Source organism: Lytechinus variegatus, chromosome 16 (assembly GCF_018143015.1).
Source record: "Lytechinus variegatus isolate NC3 chromosome 16, Lvar_3.0, whole genome shotgun sequence".
Taxonomy (NCBI): Eukaryota; Metazoa; Echinodermata; class Echinoidea; order Temnopleuroida; family Toxopneustidae; genus Lytechinus; species Lytechinus variegatus.
In genome coordinates, this window is record NC_054755.1 from 13,325,765 (window position 1) to 13,347,314 (window position 21,550).

The window sequence follows — 21,550 nt, forward strand, 5'->3', positions numbered from 1 at the left end:
TCTTTCTTTTGTTCTTTCGTTCGTTCGTTCGTCCGTCTGTCTTTCTTTCTTTCTTAAAGTCTTTCGTCCATCTTTTCGTCTGATTATTTCTCTGTAATTTTTTCCTCTCTCCCTTCCTCCCTCCAGGGAGGAGTGTTACACACTACACAATATCTGCTGTGTATGCCATGCTTACAAATATCTTTTGGCAATTTTTTATGTTTGTGTTTAAATGTCTTGTGCATTGTCTTTAAACAAGATCTAGAATGCTTCTACAGAATATTACATTTATTTCTTTCTTTATTAAAAGAAAATATTACACGTATTTCATATCACAGGATGGCAATCAAACTAAATATCAGAGAGGAAGCCAGAAGAAGACCTACACAGCTACATTTGAAACACAAGGTATGTCATTAAATATTCACTACCACGATCTGATACCTAAAGCATATAAAAAACATCGGGAAATGCTGTAAATTTGATCAAAACTTATGAAGTTGTAGAATTGGAGGGTTAAGAAATATTTTGTGAACATAGCTAGTACATGTGTATGCATGGCATCAGGAATTTAGTTTTGCTGATGATGTCATACCCTCATTCGTTTTTGATTAAAATTGCATTTATTTGATATTGCCATGCATGTGCGTATGTACAATTATTGATGTAAGATATAGTTTATAGTTTATTTATTTTTTAAATTATAAATGAATAAATAAAATAAATTAATGACTGAATGAATTTATTTATTTATTTAATTATTTATTTATTTATTTATAATTTTGTTTATTCAATTATTTATCTATTTTATTTATTTATCTATTTATTTATTTATTAATTCATTTATTAATTCATTTATTCATTTTTTTAAATTCAGTTATTTATTTATTTATCTATTTATTTATTTATCAACGATATTTATTTATTCATTTATTGATTTGTTTGTTTTATTTGATTTAGCCTTTGTACCTCCAGTATGATGTTGTAAATGAATTAGTATGGCTGAATTTTTTTTCATCACTGGGAGAAAGCTTTCTTACCAGCTTGGGTATGCTTAATTCGATTTGATTTGATTTATTGAGAAATATGATGAACACAACATTGCAATGTCAACAGTAGGCTAGCACAAGACATCATATACATGCATATTACAGATTTAAGGAACAGAGTTTAAAAGATTGGATTACATCAGTTGATTGTTGTATTAAAGTATAAAATGGGTGTGCTTGCTGAAAAAAAAGCAAAGCTTGTACAAAAGACAGGCCCCGTATAAATTTGGTTTTTATTTTTATTTTATTTCATTTTTGTCTTTTTACGGTAATTTACACAAAAGATCAAGGTCAAATCAGTTGCAATTTGCAAAGTATCAGCAACTGAAGGATTAAAAAATTGTAAAAATTACAATATGAGAGGGAGAGAGACAGGGAGAGTAGTGTGGGGGGGGGGGGTGGGCGTACAGATGGGGGACAGAGGGAGGAGTGCAGTGCAAATGTTAAAAAGAAGCCGGGCAGGAGCAGGTACTTCAGCTCATTGCAGTCAAAGAAATAAATGTGCCTATAAAGGAACTGGAATATCATCGTTGGACACATTTCTTTTATCACGAGAGCATACATAACTCGATCTAGAAAACATGCCTGACATAAAGATTAGTGCTTTTCCATGTATACAAGGAGTTCAAAACTTTATGAGAAATGCTCGACTAGACCCTTCGAAGCGGTTGCAATAACTCAAGTCTACAATGTGCATGTACATGCTGCTCCTACAAATGGGAGGATATCACTCGACATGGGTGCACTGGGCATACCCAAAAGCTTTTTTTCTGTGAGAGAAAAAAAAGAGCGGTGATATAAGATCGGGTGAAAACACTTGAATGCAATTGGGACATGACAACGGCATGGCTGTCACTAGCAACGGAGATCGCTGTCACCAGACCACTTAAACTCAAAGGACTTTGTAATAGCCAAAGCTTTGTGTATATGGGCATGTAATTGGCTTTGGCTTTGAATGTATGGTACATGTATACATGTAAATCTTTAGGTTGCTAGATTGTTTGAATATTTACATTTTGACAGTACAGTGTACTGTCTTAGTCTTGAAGTACTAGTGTGTAATAATTAAAACAAGTCAAAATATACATAACAAACATTATTATTTGGCAAAACAAATTTTGAAACAACACTTATTAACCCCAACCCCCCATGTAATTGTTGGAGGTGCAGTTCTCACCACCCACAACCTCCCCCTCCCCAAAAAAGAGGTAAGTGAAATGGACTTGGTGGATAGAAATGACCTGAAGCAATGATCGTAGTGAGTCAAAAAAAAATTGAAAAAATAGGGATAGATATCTAAACAATCAAATATATGTCAGTTTCACTATAAATAGTATTGTATCTCTTCTTTAATTCAAGACATAATGGCGAAATCATGCATGAAAAATTATTGAAAAAAATAACTTGGTTTCCTTGTTTGGTTGGACACACTATACAATGCAGAACATTTGATTGTTAAAAAGTTAGCAGGGTTTGCAATCTTGACCATAAAACACATATTCGTTTCATCAGTGAATATATTCAGTGAATATGAATGGGTTGTATGCACTTGAACGAAAGCTACCACCGCCATTCCATTAATTGTTTTATTTACAATTTCGAGGTGTGATAGTGGGGTAGAGTTACATCTTGATATTGCTATTAAGCACCTGATTGGGATGTGACCCATTTTCAGTTTCCCTCATAGTGGATCTATTAACCTCTTTGCGGTTTCGTCCATGTGTTTCATCATCAGCTTTTAATAGCGGACTGTATTCATTTAGCAAAGGTCATCCGTATTGGTTTCAGTTAATAGCTTGTGGATTAGACTTGTGGAACCTCCTTTCGAGTGAAGTCGATTGGTGTATCGCAAGAAACCATTGATTGCGAGTCAAGTTTAGGTCCCACAATTAGATGAAAGTTATTCATTTGATAGCAAATTTGCGATGAATTGATCGTGTGCTTCTTGAGTCAATAATTTCAAATTTAATTTCTTTAATTGAAAATACTCTATTACTTATCTGAATATTGCAATTGATTGCATTACAATATGGGTTTTTGTTCAGTGAGTTCCTACATGCACATGTACCAGGATGTTCTGTGTGAGAACTCATTGCATCACCCTTGTCCCCTTTGCATTCTTATGGGGGAAAAAATCATGAAAAAAATCTCATGGAAATTAAAAAAACTTCTATAATGTATTCTTGAAAGACATATAGGAGACAAAGAGAGTTTTCATACACTATCCTTGCAAAATTAATTAAATAAAATATGACTTTATCGAGCACCCCCTAAATAAAAATTGTTCTCCAATACAGTGTAGCTTAAAAATGGCTAAATCTGCGTCTCTTCCTACATGTAGATAATTTTAGAGCTTACATGTATTTCATTCTGAACATTTTTTTCTTGCATTGTGCATGTACAAGCAACCCTCTGCTTAATCTTGTAGAATGATCAGTAATGTAACAACAATATGACATCATCCGAACATCATTAGTTTTCCGCCATCTTGTTTTTTCAGCTGCGCTGCTCCGGGACAAACTGGAGAAACTGATGGCGAAGCATCCCGATCCCAAGCCGAACAGTCTACAGGTAAGAGGTTGCTAGTCTGCAAGTGCAGACTCAAATTTTCACTTTGAGCAATTATATTATGTCTGTAGTGAAGACTAGACTCCAAACTCTCTGTTTGAGTCAAATAACTGTGTATAGACCTTTGGTAGAGGCAGCCACTGTACATTGTGAATATAGTTGCGCTACTTCAGACTCTGCGTTGTGTACTATGCGAATTGCGAAAACTGAAAGTCTTGGCCTGCAGACTAAGAAGTTGTAGCGCTGCATGGAGTGGGTTCACAGACCATTTTTAAGTTTTTAATTGGATGTCTCCCTCTCGGGGCCAACATTCAAGGTCTGCTCGTTGTTTGAGCACTCAAATATAGCAAAGATTTGAGGAAATCACTTTGGCTCATTCTTGAAGGAAGGTAATGCAGTTTTAAATGAATGTAAGCAAAATGTGACTTTGGATCGATGGGGCAATGTTTTTGAGGAAATTACATCTCTTCTACCCTTCGTAACTAGAATGCCTTTGAACATGCCAACATTAAAGTCACCTTCTTTGATAATGGTCAAGTCCACCTCAGAAAAATGTTGATTTGAATACATAGGGAAAAATCAAAATAGCATAACGCTGAAAATTTCCTCAAAATCAGATGTGAGAAAAGAACGTTATGACACTTTAAGGTTTCCCTTTATATTTTTCACAAAACAGTAATATGTACAACTCAGTGATATGCAAATGAGACAGTCGATGATGTCCCTCACTCACTATTTCTTTTGTTTTTCATTGTTTGAATTGTACAATATTTAATTTTTTACAGATTTGACATAAGGACCAACTTGACTGAACCATATATTATCAAACTATGCTAATTCCACATGTTCAGGGATGAATAAATCGCTGTTTCACTTGACAATGAGGAGAAAATTAGAATATTTTATGTAATAAACACAAAATAGTGAGTGAATTACATCACTAGTCTCCTCATTTGCAAAACATCCAGGATGTGCATATAACTGTTTTGTAAAATTAATTGAAACTTTAAAATGTCATAACTTTCTTAATTTACATCCAATTTTGATAAAATTTTAGTGTTGTACATGTACTTGTTGGATTTTTCTCTTTTTATTCAAATCAAACTTTTGTTGGGTTGGACTTGTTCTTTAAAGATGTATGTTTGTGTTCTATGGCAGTACATGTACATTAATTTGATATAAAAAGTCCCTGGGTTACGGATACTAAATTCAATCATAAGGCAATAGGTCTACCAACGTATGAAAGATCCCTCTTTTTAATAGTCTTAAGGTGTAATATCATCCTCATTGGATACTTATTACATGTGCATGCAGATGCACATAGAGCAAAATACTTTTTAGCTGTTATGCCTCAGTTTGGCACCAGGAAAAAAACAATACACGGTGGCTTGGGGAGATATTGCCTCTGAAATGTTCAAAAGGGTGTCACACAACATTTGCTCCAGCGGCAATTACTCAGGGCTTAAGTTTGTCTATTGATGTATGGTTAGGGTTGTGATAGGGTTTTATATAAGATGGTTACAGGTTAGGTTTAGGTTAGGATATTATGGTAAACCTGGGGTTGAAGTTGGTCATTCATTTTAGAGCGGACCAAGAGCCAAGAATCCCCAATCACTACAAAGTTAAAGCTTATACAATGTTGCAGATTTTGGTAGTAGGTTGTAAAAAGTTGCCCAGAAAACTAAGAAATGATAATTTTGTGTCTCCTTGACACTAGCTAGGTTACGTTTTTTTCTCCAAAGACATGAAATTGTGGTGTGTTTTTGTGAACAAAAGCTTACTGCCCGTGTGCCCCAGTTACCACACTGAAAATAATACAATACTACCTGTGTCAGCAAGAAGGCATGGCCCTAATATTAAATCATTTTGAACTCTTAACGTTTGATATTACCTAAAAAAAGTTACTGGAAGAGTGCATGTTCTTGCAAATATTATTCTTTAAACAACTCTGAGTGTAAAGGAAAAACAATTTTCTGATTCCTTGGGCAATAATTATCTTGCGTGAAAGCATTCAAGTCATACGCATTAACCCCTTGAAATAAAGGCAAAAGGCTCTGTCTGTAACAATATAAAGAGAAGGCAAATGCCATGGCTTTCTAAAGTTTATTTATATTGCCTGGAATAGCAGTCGCTTCTCTTCCAGACCGAGCGGAAAATGTGCAACGCAAAGGTCATTCATTCATTCACTCACTCATTCATTCATTTGAGTGAAAAGCCAATGTAGTTCATTCAGAAGAACATGGATGTGGATTTTGCCAGAGGGCTGTTGCTACAGTGTAGTAGTGCGCTTTGTTTTTTGTGAAGTGGATAATTTGGTGGAAGATAAATATTAAGGAAGCGAGAACAGCGGGTGCAGGGGTATGAAAGAGACTTGCAGCGAAAGGAAATGCTTGTCTTACAACAGCATAATATTAGAACATGAAAGCAAAAGGATGGGATTTTCAAAAAAGTTTTTTATATCAAGGAAAAAAGTAGACAAATGAATAGATCAAATCAAAGTTTGACAAAGTCCTGAAAAATGATAAAAGCAAACAATTGTAGGTCTCCAAAATGTTGAAATGTGAATTCAACTGAAAGAATAATATGTGCATGACAGTTTTAAATGGATATAAAGCAAAACAGTAAAGATAAATTGTTTCAAGTTAAAAAAGTGGAATCAAGAAAGGCGGAAGTAAAATTAATTTATCACGGAATTGAAAGTCTACAGTAGGGGAATCATAACGGAGTGTAAAGCCCTAAACTAATCCAAATAAAAAAAATATTGACTATGAGGTAATAAAAAATAAAACAACTTCTCTATATATTCTGAATTCATCTTTATGTAACACATTAACATCTGCACCTGATTTATTTGTAGTCCAAAATGCACAAAAAACAAAATATGAAAAAACTGTTTTGTTCCTTTTGATTTGATTTTATTTTATTCATATATATATATACATCATTTTAAACATAACATATTCATTTACTCTTTTATGAGAGCTTATTTCATATCTACAGTAGATTAGATTATTGAGTGTTAAGAAATGGAATTTCTGAAATTAATCACATCTTGTGATATACCTAATCTAGCTTGATGAAAGCATTGATAGATTTAACCTATTCACTTCAAAAGAAATGTTTTTTTTCTTATCTTATTTAATATTCATTCATTTATTTATTATTTGTTTATTCATTTATTAGTTTTTGTTTATTTATTTTACTTATCAATTAATCAATATGTTATTTATTCATTCATTGACCTATTTATTTATTCATTTATTATTATTCATTCGCTCATCAATCTATCTATCCATCAATTCATCCATCCATCCATCCATCCATCCATCCATTTATCTATTCATTCTTCATTTGTATTATTTTCTTGATTAATATGCTCAAGTCAACAACTTTAAATTGGGAAAGGTTTGTATAGTGAAACTTACCTGTTTTAGTATGCTTTACTCTCCAAATTTCAAAGTTCTTATGAAGAGAGAAACTCTTTGGAATTGCAAATAATTCTATTTAATTTTCTGGTTTTGTTCAGGCCGAACCAGCAATTTGACCACTTCAATATCGAACAAGGAATCTATCCCTGAATTCATCAATCAGTGTCTTAATAGTGCAAGTTATTGAATGTGCTCCCTATGAATCTGCAGGGAATCAAATGAAATCACTCGGACCACCGAGGGCAAAAGCCCCACCTCGCTAATGAAAATACTGATTATAAGTTAGACTAAAGCACTCACGACTTTTTACAGGATTTAATACATATTGTAATCAGGAATGAACATTATAATGAAGGAAAAAATGGCCTCTATTTGGAAAACCTTAATCCCCCTGGCCCCTGCCCTTGTCGTACATGTTGTTAAGTGCCTGTCTTTTAGTCCTTGCTGATGCAACGAACCCCATCATGTCTAAGAATGCAATACTATTTGCCGACAACCCAAGAAACAAAATATCCCCTGGTTGCTGCCTGCCGGGGCTCGGGAGATATTATTGTACGAGGCGCGTGCATTGTAAGCTTGAATGTAAGCATTGAGCCGGTGGTTGGTGAGTTTTTAATCATTCCATCCCAGTAGATAGTGTTTCCCCATCTTCAAGGCCAGGGGTTCATGGCCGTGAAAAATGAGGTAAGCCCGGAGAGCGACAACATTCGCCTGTCAGCGTCAAAGGTTTGATTACCTCGTACGTAGGGCATCTGGGGCATCTAGTCTTGTACTCAGACTCCTCTTTTGTGTCATGTGCAGGTCAGAGTTATTGGTAGTCCAGATTGGAGGTTAATAATGTATGGACTTTCTCTATCTCAAAGCTTCCAATCTCTAACCCAATGCTGATCCCCTCATCTATCAGGAAGGGAAATAATAGGATTGGCAGTGGGTTAGGGATTGGGAGTCAGGAGGCGGTCTGTGACAGCTTCGGCAAAAATGGCTTCCAAACATTAAAGTCCATTCTGGACTAAGTAATTGGAGGCAAAATCAATTTCATAATTTTTTATCAGAGAAGTAAACTTCAGCCCCTATCGTATGAACCATTCATATTAATAACTTTCAATGTTTTATGCTATTCATTGTTGATGAAAGTAAAGGGAGTTTGGTCAAATATTTGATTTCAAAAGCTCTTCACATCCTGGAAATGCCGTCTATTGCCGGAGAAAGTTGGGTAGGGGTGGGGGAAATTCTGGAGTATCCTGATGAGATAATTATCTAAGGAACATTTATACATGTACATCACTGTGAAGGTGGAGTCATTAAAAAATTCAGAGTGAATCACTCAGCCCGTTTAAGGGTACATGCTAAAAAACTTATGAAATCGGAATTTCCTATCTTTGATTGAATATATATATATTTTTTCTCTATTATGTGAATGTATAGTCTTTAAAAACAGTCACAATGATTCTCTTGCAGCCCGTTTAAGAGCTCAGTATGTGCAAAAAAGTTTTGAAATTGGCATACATGTCCCTTTGTTGATTTAACTCTAATGGGGCTTTGCAAGAACTTACAGTGCAAGTTCAATTACATCATCAACTTCCATGCAGTTCCCCATACATGTCATGCCGATCATCATCCCAAGTACCTTATGTTTTGTTATTGGTTGAAAAACAGTCTGTATTTGTAGACTAAGATATCAGTGTCTCCTTAAGAAAGAGAGTATCTGCACTAAGGGACTCAGAATGATACAGGGAATGCATTTACATACATGTGCTTGAAAAGTAGGTTTTCTCTCTCAGTCTCGGCTTGTGTTGTGTTCACTGTCTTGGGGAGAAAGATTTTGAGTTTTCCACCAAAACTATTATTAAAGAATTTCTACCCTTTTTCAATGGTGATAGAGGTGTAAAATATGAAAAAAAGCCAATATAACCCCCCTTCCCCTGAAAAAAACTTTTGTCAAGGCTCTTTACTTTATGACAGCAGTTTCAAACTACATACATGTATAAAGTGGCCAATGCTTTGTGTTATAATTTATCAATCTCACCATGTGCACTGTATATTTTAGGGTTTTGGGGGATGCCGTGCGTTATAAAAATGCCAATGATTATTAGATTGATTACAGAGAGAGAGAGGGAGAGAGAGAGAAGTATGAGATAGAAATAAGAAACAACCCCAAAAGTAGGGGATGAAGGAATACAAGAGGGACATTTTCAATTCCTGCAATTCATTTTTAGGGCATATTGAATTGTCCCGTTCATAAATTCTTCTCCCCTGTTTTGTGTAGATTATTTTTTAAACTTAGCTATCGAGCATTCCCTTTTTCACTTTGCTGGCATATGATGTACCTCGAAGCTACTTGCTATGTGATTTGGAAAAAAATCATTTATTGAGTAATCCCTCTAGTTTCAAGGGTGTTTTAAACTTTCTGTGCACACGCTTTTTAGAGTCAGCGGAATTCTTATCTTGCTTTTAAGAAGGTAATTCCAATTTGGTAGGATCTTGAAAACTGTTTGTCATTGATTCTTACCTGTACATAGACTCTGGTACTGGAAACAACATAAATTGAAATGCCCACAGAATTGAACAAAGCTTATTGAAAGGTAAATGCTAGTTTTGGTAACGATATCAAAGTGAGTTCGTACAGAATCCAATGAAATGACCACCAAAGTGTCTGTATAAATAAAACGTTTGTGCCAAAGGATTCTGGAAGAAATTGTGTAATTGCTGAGAAATCAGCAAATAAGCACAGCAGGATTCAGGTAGAGCGTCGGGCCCGACATTCAAAGCAATAATTATACACTGTCCCACGTGCGCTTATCTGTGTTGGGGATCTTCAGTCTGAATATTTTTCAGTGTAGATTTCAAGATTTTACAAAGTTCAGTTTATGTATTTGTACCAGATCTAGATCCTCGATGATATACTGACAAGTAAGCCTTGTTTTACAGACTTTCTCATGAAATCAGTGTTTACTGCAACTACTGGAATTTCTCTTTAAAAAAATGGTATCTGCCAAACAATTTTTTGGGGAAATGTAATTTACAGAGTAATGAACAAATGGATTTATGAAAAATATTGAAATGTGCATCAAATCTATGTCTAACATAAATACACTTTTTTCCTGTGTTAATAGCTACACTTGGAAAAGCATGTAGTAATTAAATTAATTTCACGCAGGCCTTAATTATTAAACTAAACGTTTTTGTTCTAAACAAACGTTCTGGCATATGATAAATACTTCAGGATTGCTTCAAACCATTCTATACCATGCTTAACTCAAACTTAGGCAGTTGGTACTTTTGGGGGGTTCAAAATCAGAATCACCTTTGTAGGAAATTCAATCATTATTGCAAACATTTATGTCAGACGGGAATGGCTTGAGCTTTATACAGACTATAATGGTCGTTTTAACGATCTTTCATCTTTTAAATGCTTATAATCACAGAGCCCTGACTGAGGTAGACCAGCTTTTAATGTTAATATTATATTTTTATCATGTATCTTGCCATCTGTAACTCGTAACACATTTTCGTATTTTTACCTTGTATTTATTCCCTTTTTCTGTATCTCATAATGTCCTGTTACTATGTTTTTCGTGCATTGTATGTATTTTATTGCTGATCAGGCCACTCTGTATAAATATTCGAGAATAAATAAATAAATAAATGGACATTCATACGCATCGTCATATCTAAAATAGAAAATTTGAATCTCAATATCATATAGTACCACATTATAAATAAAAAGTCTCTGTGTTGTTGCATGCTGCTATACTTCTTATCATATTTGCTGGTTCCCTCAGGCAAGGAGTATAGTGAAAGGTACTTCAATTATTTTACCGCTTTCTATTTTTATTCTCATTAATTTTTATAACTTTCATTTCATATAAAGTTTCAGGTATTGCACTTTGCCTCTCACCTCATTAGCATTTTTCCCCTTCTTTTTGCTACAGTTTACTATGCTTCTGAAAATAGGGTTGGTGCATATGCACTCCCTGAGGTACACCAAGATAGAAAGTGTATTCATATAAATGTGTATGTATGCATTGTGTTGCATTCTGAACTACATTCTGGAGTATTTTGAAACAACTTCCTCATTTTCATGCCTCATTAAGAACAAATATTTACCAATAATTTCATTCTCTCATCTCTTCAAAACCACTTTTCGATTCTCCCATGAAACAGGCAGAAATAAACAACAATCATCTGAGTCTACATGTACAGTATGCGTGCATGTACCTTTAGCTTCTTTTTGTTTGCTGATGAGAAAGGCAGCTGCTTGAATTGTTATTTTTTAGTATGAAATTAGGACCTCAACTGAAGCAGCTCCTTGTCCTACTACATATCTCTTGTATATAATTGAAAATATTCATGAGATGTCATTGGAATCACCTGTGCTAATGCATTTCTTACAACAAATACCAGGTTTATTTGACTATTAAATCTGTGCATATTGAACCAAAGTATTCTGTGGCTCTCTTTTTGGCTGAAAAACAAGAAATGACTGTTTAGGCTTCAAATTCTAACTACTGCTACATCAGTAGTCATCTTAATGTCAGGTAAGTGCCTCCAGCTTCCTATAGATGCAGTGATTTAGACAAGCTTACAGCTTCTTTCGTACATTTAAATCGTTCTATATTCTGAGGCTGTGCAGAAAACTGTGGCTGTCGGTCGGATTTATTAGGGACTGCATTTCAGTAGTTGACTCGCCCAGAGCGTTTGTATTAGGCTTTCATGAAACAGGTGGCGACATTCCAGTGATGGCTTAATAGGGATGATGGCGTGTTCTTACTGCTCAATTAACGTCACCAAAGGGAACTAACATTTAATTGATGCGATTGAATTCATGCTCCGAAGATATTCATTTAACACTTGTGAGTTGTGACTGAATGTAGGTTTTAAGTGAACAGCCCCCTCTCGTGATACAGTGTCTTATAGTTGATATCTTGTGATACATTTGGCCATGTTCAGATAAGTTGTCCCCAATTGACTAACAAGTTTTCGTTTTCAATGTGGTGAGGCAAAATTACTCCTCTGAGACTATGCATGTACTTTAATTTTCCAATATACCTTTGCTAAATTTCTTACATACAAACATTTTTGATATGGCTGATGAATTTCATTGTTGCAGCTCTCGTAGATTTATGTGTATTAATTTGCGACAGCGGCATGCTAAGAGTTGAACTTCAAGAGTAAGATTGGTTTTCAAAAGATGCAATCACATGAACATGTAGATAGACAGAGTACATGTTTACATATTAAAGTCAGCATCATCATGTGTGCACAAGTATGTAGGCCTATAGCAAAAGCGTAGTTAAAATCATTATTTCAACGATCAGGAAGTTATAGTGTGAACACGCTGAATGGGCACAGCTGCACAATTACTTCATCCAATATAACTACATTGTTTGTAGTCACTGTATAAAAAGTGAACATAGCCCTAGTCCCTATAGTTACACGAATGTTTCACATTTATCGGCTGCTGTAAATGCATTCATGGTGCCTCCAGGCCAGATATGAAATGTCAGTCGGATGTGTTATTATTCCATCATTTAATATCTGTCTGCCGTTATATCATAATCACGCCTACCGCTATAGACAACTCCCCCCAACTTGATGAAGTTGGATGCATTTCATGTAGGCTACATGTATATTCGACCTACATTTAAATAGATCAAAGTTCTTTCATTAAGATTGCCTTTCACGAACATGGATGTCCAAAGCTGAAAGAAACGTCATAGTATCTTTCTTCTTTCGAATATTACTCCGTTTATATTAGGGCATTCTTAGAGAAGTTTTAGTAGTTTTTGAATAGAGACTTTTCATTTTCTCAGTATGTACATTGTTAAGATAGCATTTTTAAAATTGTAACATGAAATATAATGTAGGCTTTCCCTTTTTGATTGCTTCGTTTTATTTAGCCCCCTCTCAACTATAGAGAATAATGCCGAAATTTAAATTTGAATTTTAGATTAAGTATCTTATCATTTTCAGCAACCCTTTTATTTGTAAGAAAGAGCCAATAGAACTAGAATTAAAATCTTAGTATGGGTGGCATGATCATGATGATCATGTGTTTGATCAAGGTTAGCAAAACATAAGCGCTTGCCCGATAGGCTGGAGCAAGTAAAAGTTATAGTCGGGCAAGTGTTTTGAAGTAAAGACCAAAACTACTTGCCTGAAGTGGGCAAGCAAAATTCTCACAGTAGAGTGACCAAAATTAGGGTCGATATGATATACTGACCCTTATTTTGGTCATGGCAGGCAAGATAAAATGCAATAACAAAGTAGATCAGTTCATGTCAAAAGAGATAAAAAGGTCAATGCTTTATAAAACCGCACAACTTTCTTTTGGAGAGGTAAAAAAAAAAATTCAATGATTTTTTCGCGCAAGTGGAATAGATTTTTGGGCAAGTATATTCCAACTATTTTCAAATTCACTTGCCCGACTCGGCAAGTGCTTCTAAAAAGTTATGTAGCACCCTGCCTAAACAAGAATACAATTTGGAGCATTCATATTATTTTCATAGAATTTTTTTTTACCTGTATGTAACAAAAGATGCTCAGACCTTAGAGTGTAAATCATGCATATGTACTGTGTGCCATTTAGAAAATAAAGCATTCTTTTGAAATGCACAATTGGATCTAGACTTTCTGGAGGGTTTTTTTTCTTCAAAAAAAAAAAATGCTCTGGTTCTGAGTGCATAGTGTACATGTAACAGTTGTGTTTTGACATTTTGCAACTTCGTGTTTGAAAATATGTTTTTTTTTTATTCAAAGGTTAGTGCCTACTGTTTGACATTGATTCTCATAAAGATAATATAAAGCAATTTGCTTTGCAAGAAACAGTTCAAGCATTTTTATAGCTTTAAAAGTTTCTTGTCGTGATAAGGGAAACAAATGTGCACTGTTAAAACTGTGGTGTTAAAACTGACACCAGTTCTATAGAGGACCACACCCTGAGGTGTCAAAATTACACCCTAGAGACTGAACATAACACCAAAGAGTATAAATGTAACAACGAAAGGTGCTATAATAAATACGTGTTAAACTAACACTGTCAATTTAACACCGGTGTAAAATGTGGTCCTCCACAGTATGTACACTGATTGACACCATTGTTTTTGCTGTGTCCAAAGGACTAAAAAGATCCCTTTGAAGAGAGAAAATAGAGAGAGAGGGAGAGAGAGTGATAAACAATAGAGGGAGGGCTAGAAAGAGAGGGGAAGGGAGAGGGGGGGGGGGGGCAAGGAGGAAGGGAGTGGTAAGAGAGGAAGGGAAGGGTGCAGAGGAGTTGTATAAATCATCGTCCAACCTCATTTTTTTTCCAAATTTCAACTTCAGAATGGATTTTCCATCAACCTATAGTGTGATTAAAGAAAAAAAATGCTGGTTAAATAATTTGGCATACTCATATGTCCATAAAGGGTTTAAAAAATACATTTATAAGGTGGTAATTTCATTTTTAAAGTAATTTAATTCATGGATTTACAATGTATACTTTCACCAATTTTGAATGCGATAACCAATAGAAGACATGCATGCAGATTATATTCAAAGTGATTTTATAAAGTGATGAATTTTAACAATGATTATGCATAGACTACTGTATTAAACTTGCTTTTGAACACAACTCTGAAATTATTGCATGTAAATCCTAAATTGAAGCTTTTGATTGGCTGAACGTGTAGGTTGGTTAGAAATTATGCAACATGCACCCCCATGTACAAGCTTGGGATACTTAACTATTGAAAATACTCTGATACCCATGCAGCAAACAGTTTACATGCATTTTCTCTATCCTAATTTCAAGATAATATATAAAAATATGTCCTCTATACATTGACATTAAGAATATTTTGTGATTCTTTGTGTCTCTTTTTCTCCCACCTGAAATATAAGAAAACATGGTTTAATGTTCAGATAAACATGCCTTTTCCATCATGTAAATCCGTGCGTAATATCTTGGATGAAATCATCAAGAGGTTAGTGACATCACTATGAGACATACGTCAGCAACTTCTCGTTAGAAAATAGAAACCACTTAAAATGGTATCTTTATATCAAAATAGTGACATCCCGTCTGACAATTATTTCCTTTTATTGTGAAAAGCTTGATTACATGTGTTAAGAACACCATGCAGTATGTTTGTCTAAAGCTGTGCATTTCCCCGATGAGTGAATTTTGCTACACTTAGTGATATATCCCGAGACTCGTATCAGATTCCTAGATTATACCATGATGGAGCTATTTTTATGTCAGGGAATTCATTGTCTACTTTGCTTTTAGCTTTTCCATAAAATGTGGTTTTCCATGAGCATATTAGTAAGAAATGCCTTTCAGAAAATGTTTCGCTAATTTTCAATCTGTAAAAGGGATCACTGAACATCGCTGAACCTTGATGAATTGATTTGAAAAGCATAATGACAGATTTCAATTTTTCCATCATGTATGGTCTTTGATGAAAAAATGGAGACACATTTTGTGTCTAGTTTTTGTCATTTCAAATGGCTTATACTCAAGACATCCAGTCACTTGATAATTGTCATACTGGAATTTGGCTGCATATTCATATACTTTTTGGAAATAAAAGACTATTTAAACAAAAATGCCACGATAGCATACAGTACACTGATGGAAAGTTGAAGATTTTAAATGAAGTATATGAGTAATTAATAATATTTCTTTTACATGTACCTTTTATAATAGGAAATTTTAACACTTCCAAAGTTATTTCAACTTGGCAAAGTCAAAGTGAAAAGAGATGCATCTCTACTTTTGATGTTTTTGAAGAGTGGATATCACCGGTGAGAATTTTTTCAGAAACAAATAAATGAATAAGTAGATACCTGAATGAATGAATAGATAAATAAATGAACTTATTGATAAACCAAATAAAAAATGAAGGTCAAAATGACCACACCTTGTCTCACCCCCTCCCCCTTTATCAAAATACGCTTGCATCACCCTCTATATGATTGAACCATATTGAACAAGTAGTTATTATCTATTATTTAAACCAATTTGCTCTAAGAATATAAAAGAAATTGACTCCTTGTTTAATATGTTAGATCACCCTTGTAAGTATTTACATCAGGAGGGTATATTCATATCTGAAGAAGATAGCTTCAATCTCTATAGCGTCAGAGCCCTGTATAATGCAATGTTTACCAATAACAAATGTTAATTTGCTGCACTAGCAATCATTTTTTTACACTAGTTTATAACAGTTCTTAATTTGTCATTGGTACTAGCCTTATGGTTCTAATTTATATATATAAAAGGATAAATAAGTAGTCCATTAAGATTTGTTTGATATTTTTAAATAAAAATGGTATATATAAATTGATATCTTTTTTTATCATTTTGACCTCAACGTGAGCTCATGTAAGATCATTGATGCTGACCCAGTACTTCTATAATTTGGTTTACACATAATAATATTTTTTTGTATTAGTTAACAATTAAATGTACCCAACTCATACTGACTTAGTCATTCTATCCATTCCTACACACTTCTATAGACTATTATAGGCAAAGCTCATTTCCCTTCTACTTTCAAGGGGATTGCTTTTCTACATGTATATCTGATTTTTAAATTCCATACATAACATTTTGTGAACTCCCCATGATAGGCCATTATTAAGATACTGCTGTCTCTCTGTGCAGTCTGCCATAACATTGATAAAATTGCTTCACTGGATCTTCCAAGAAAATCAATAATTCAATGTCGAATGTGACTCAGGGACTCATTCCCTTCATGTCGTTGAGATGCACGATGAGTTTGTTTCAAAAGCCAATTCTCCCCGCTCTGTCTGTCTTGTGTCTTCTGAAACGGTTAGGTTTCTTCCCCAAAATAGTCTCTCAGGAGATGCACTAGTTGTTGGTAGGTCCCTGACCTTAAGGCCTGGTGACACCGCCTGAGCATCGTTGGAGCGGTCGTGGAGCGGTAGGGATAGAGGGTCGAATTTCGCTTTCAAAATTGGGGGAAAAAACGAAAACATAAAAAAAACAATCAAAATCGAAAATGTTTGAACGGTAGTGAGCGGTGATGATTTTTTTTCTCTCCGCTCCGTCACTGCTCAAACAACGCTCGGGCGGTGTGACCATGCCTTTACAGGAGATTTGATGAAGAGTTTCTTTTTGTTCATCAGCTTTGGTGAGTTTACATTACCCAAGGCCTTGTCATCCACTCACGTCATGGTCTGCTTTCATTTAGTCCAATGCCATTCTGTCCAACATTTCATCTAATAACCATGTAGACCTTTAACCATTTGTTCTAATCTTCACTTTGTCTAATCACCATTTCGTTTCACTACCAGTTGGTCTAATATCCATTTCAATTTCATTCCTTTTGCACAATTTAACACCCTGGTCCAATTAGAACAAATGGTATATGGACTAAATGGCTATTGGACCAACTGGTTATTAGACGGGATGGCATTAGACTAAATGAAAGTATACCATTTTGTGAGTGGACGAACTGATGGTAGACCAAATGATAGTAGACGAGTTGGCAATTGGAGGAATTGGCATTAGATCAATTAGGAATGAACCTCCTTGTGTATTGGTGATGGGAGGTGAAGTTTGTGGTTCTAAATTTGACTACATGTTCATTAAAATATGTCTTTTTTTTGAAGTCAAAATTGCTTTTAACCAGTTAGCCTACTGAGTTACCATAGACTTTGCACAGTGGTCATCCAGTTTCCGTAGGCAACGGGTTAGGGTTACAGACTTCGACATCGGGAATAAAAACCTCCCTTAAGAATAGACGAGAACTGCACTGTTGTATCTTTACCATCAAGCTTGGGTTGATTAACAGTAGTCCTTTCCATTGCCACATTACCCCAGTTTATTTTTTTTAAACAAAAGGAAATAAAATGTATTTTAAAACTTATTTACTTGTTTATTTATTTATTTATATTTTTGAAGGGGTATGTTTGTATTATTTTGCTACAATGATATATTTTTTTTCAGAAACATATTCTGGGAGTGCCTTGGGAATGTGTCATCAATACAATGTAAAGTTTATACAGAAGTCAGGAGTCATTGGGTTGAATTAACGAGCTTCTAAGCTCCTTGGTTGAATGTTTCCCTCTGTTGATCTTCTTGTTTAATACCCTCATCACGAGAACCATTTAACTGGCTTTTAAAGTGCTCTCAAAAGCCAGTCACTGCACTACCAAATGGCATCATTCACAATCGACTTATTTGTGTTTTTGTTATCAAAACAGCCTCTCTGTAATTCTGCCATCCCCCCTAAATTCTGAAAACATATGTATTTATACGATCCTGTACTTTCCCGTTGCTCCGGAGGGACTTGCTCTCAGATTTGCCAGTTTCCTTTTAACCCAGTTTGTCTAATCCTTTACCCCACTTTGGCTGTTCTCTGAGCATCACCTCTGCACCTTTTTGTTTCCTTCTCCTTTTCCCCCTCTAGAAAGTTGTTTGACCGTGTGCCATTTACAAACATGGTTTTCAAAAACATTGCAAAAGCGTCATTCCACAATGCTGCTGGGAGCACTGTACATGCACCCCAGTAAAGCCAGGGTAATACTGGGGGCATATTGGACACCTTATAGTCAGACAAACAAGCAAGATTAAGCATTTGCATTGAGTTTTTCTTTATAGAGACTCATATTCATGGTTTTGTTTATTATGACAAAAGTATGATATGCTTTAACCTCTAAAACAGATAACCGTTGTTGCATTCTTGTTATTGAAACACCACTTTGCTTTTGACAGATAGATTGTCCGTCTCCCATATGCTAATTGGACCTTTCATATGGTATTAGGTATCAAAAGATAGAAGGAAAAATTGAACAACCTTTTTATTGTTGCATATCATATTTCATGAATAGTTCGTTTTCACAAGTAAAATACATTCTGTGCCCCAGTTTTCATTTGTTTTCCATAGGACGCACTGTATTATGGTGCCCAAGGCATCGATGTACTCATATTTCTCAGATAGTAGCCAGTGTGTCTGAATATGCTGTATTAAGATGTCAATGAATTACTTCGTATTCCATATATTTACCTAATGCTCTCTCTTGTCCTTTCAATTTCCTGTCTACATCTTTAGAGGAACATTAGATCCCTGCATATTGATTGAGGTCAGCACCCCATTTCTGCTTTCTTTTCCCATAATTTTGAAGCATGTTTGGAGTGTGTTCAATCGTGAGGAAGATTGCCAACATGTGGTTGTTAACATTTGTGGATTTGCATCAGCTGTAACCAGCCACGCTATTAAACTGACGATAAGTCTCCAGGGAAGGTTCTCTGTAAGAAGCCAAAATAGTAAGTCGGGGTTCAAAAAGTAAAAATTACAAAATCTTTCAATTTCTTGTCTACATAGAGGAACATTAGATCCCTGCATATTGATTGAGGTCAACAACCCATTTCTGCTTTCTTTTCCCATAATTCTGAAGCATGTTTGGTGTGTGTTCAACTTCAATCAAGAGGAAGGTTGCCATTGTGTGGTTGTTAACATTTGTGGATTTGCATCAGCTGTAACCAGCCACGCTATTAAAGTGACGATAAGTCTCCAGGGAAAGTTCTCTCTAAGAAGCCAAAACAGTAACTAAGTGTTCAAAAAGTGAAAATGACAAAATCTTTCAATTTCCTGTCTACATGGAGGAACATTAGATCCCTGCATATTGATTAAGGTCAACACCCCATTTATGCTTTCTTCCATAATTTTGAAGCATTTTGCAATCATGTGGTTGTCAATATTTCTGGGTTTGCATCAGCTGTGACCAGCCATGCTATTAATCTGACAATAAGTCTCCAGGGAAGGTCCTCTGTAAGAAGCCAAAATAGTAAATCGGGGTTCAAAAAGTAAAAATTACAAAATCAGCCTATAATTCTGAAAAAGTAATTCTTTTATATCTTCACACTCTCAAATTTTGAAATTGTTGAATAGAAAAACAAGATACAAAATTTACTTTTACACCATATATGGTGGACTGCTTGTAATTTCCATTGAGATGGTACAGTGTGCGCATCTTATGCTTGGGTTAACCCCGAACTTTATTTCTCTTTTTTTAAAGAAATTCCTCCTGTAAAAAAGGGTTTTTAAAATCAATTTTGATAAGTTATAGATATTCTAAAGCTTAGGGTGTGCTTTTTCTAGTTCAATGAAAATCTCATGGTAAATTTGGGTAACTTATAGTTGAATTTTTATTTTGGGAATTAGAATGGTTTGCCACATTTGAAAATGGGAATTAGAAGTGCCAAGTCAAAGATGGTCAGTTGATTAAAGTATATTAGAAAATCTAGTTATGACCAAGTGATTGCAATCTTTTTAGGATGATTATATACAGGCAATTTGTAGGGGTACATCGTAAATATTTCATGACAGTTTTTTCCCATATAATCTTTTAAACCATGATGTTTCTTTTCTGCACAGAGTCATAGAACTTGTAATTGGACCCTGTATAATATAACATACAATTTCATAATTGTAAACAAAATTACACAGAAAAAAGAACAATTGTCAAATTTTGATTATGTCTGCTTATATTACAGTTACAGATCCCCACTGAAAATGAAAGCAAACTGTTTGATCAACAGAGAAATTGTATGATATGATATTTCAGTTTCCCTAATAATCCATGATAACTGACATATCAGTCACAAGATGGCTCTTAGCCAAGATTATGAATATTTTACCCATGATTCATTTGCATGTTCGTTTGAGAAAGAAATCAGTAATACAGTCACATTGAAAAAAACAAAACCTTTCACCCATTTAGCTTGTGGTCTGATATAATTTTTAGGCCAGGGTTTATAGAAAGTGTATATTAATTGCACATCATCATGATCACATAAAGCTGGTTGACAAATATCTATTTTATTTAAAAAAGTCATTGTCAGTCACTTTGTTGGAGTTTGAGAACAGGCTCACAAGTTACGATTCACTTGTTTTTGTTTATTTTCCCATTTCCTCCAGAAAATGTACTCCTTTTTTCAAAGTAGGAAATCACATTTACCTTTTCCTCATTCCCATTTCGGTGCGGAAAACAAGTCCTGGGGCCGGTCGGAGAGGCATTCTTGTTGAGTGCAACCCCAAAATCAATCGCAACTCCACAAAATAAACCCTTCTGATTGGCTGAAAATTGAATTGTGTCTGATTTGTGTAGTTACATTTAATTATAATTCTTTCTGAGACAGGACCCAAACCAGAAAGATCTCTAGGTTCACCTAACTTGTGTACTTTAACACACTCTACACCTACTCTTCTATACTCCAAAATCATGTCTTGTACGGTTGAGTATCTTCACCTGCTTTCCGTCCTCCTCCCCCACCCATCCATGAAACAAGGTGGGCGGTAGGGAAACCCAGGGGCAGGCCAATGTACTTGGCTTTCTCGTTCTTGTTTTTGGTTCGCCCAGCAAGGTTTGAGAAAGGTTTGTCCGAAGTGTTTGACCCTTCTTAACCTGTCCTCTTACTTTGGGGGTTGCATATTTTTTTGTGTTTTAAGATTTGTTTGTTCCCACAGTATTGTGCATACTTTTGACTATATGTACATTGTGTGTAACACAGTC

The 21,550-nt window shown here is 35.0% G+C and overlaps 1 protein-coding gene across 1 annotated transcript in view; it reads left to right on the plus strand.

Moving 5' to 3' along the window:
• The window catches only part of LOC121429938, a 50,729-nt gene that overhangs the window by 11,464 nt on the left and 17,715 nt on the right, over positions 1-21,550 (plus strand). The window contains exons 3-4 of the mRNA XM_041627198.1: positions 318-387; positions 3,529-3,599. Of these exons, the coding sequence (XP_041483132.1) occupies positions 318-387; positions 3,529-3,599 (141 nt within the window). The remainder of the gene's footprint in view (positions 1-317; positions 388-3,528; positions 3,600-21,550) is intronic.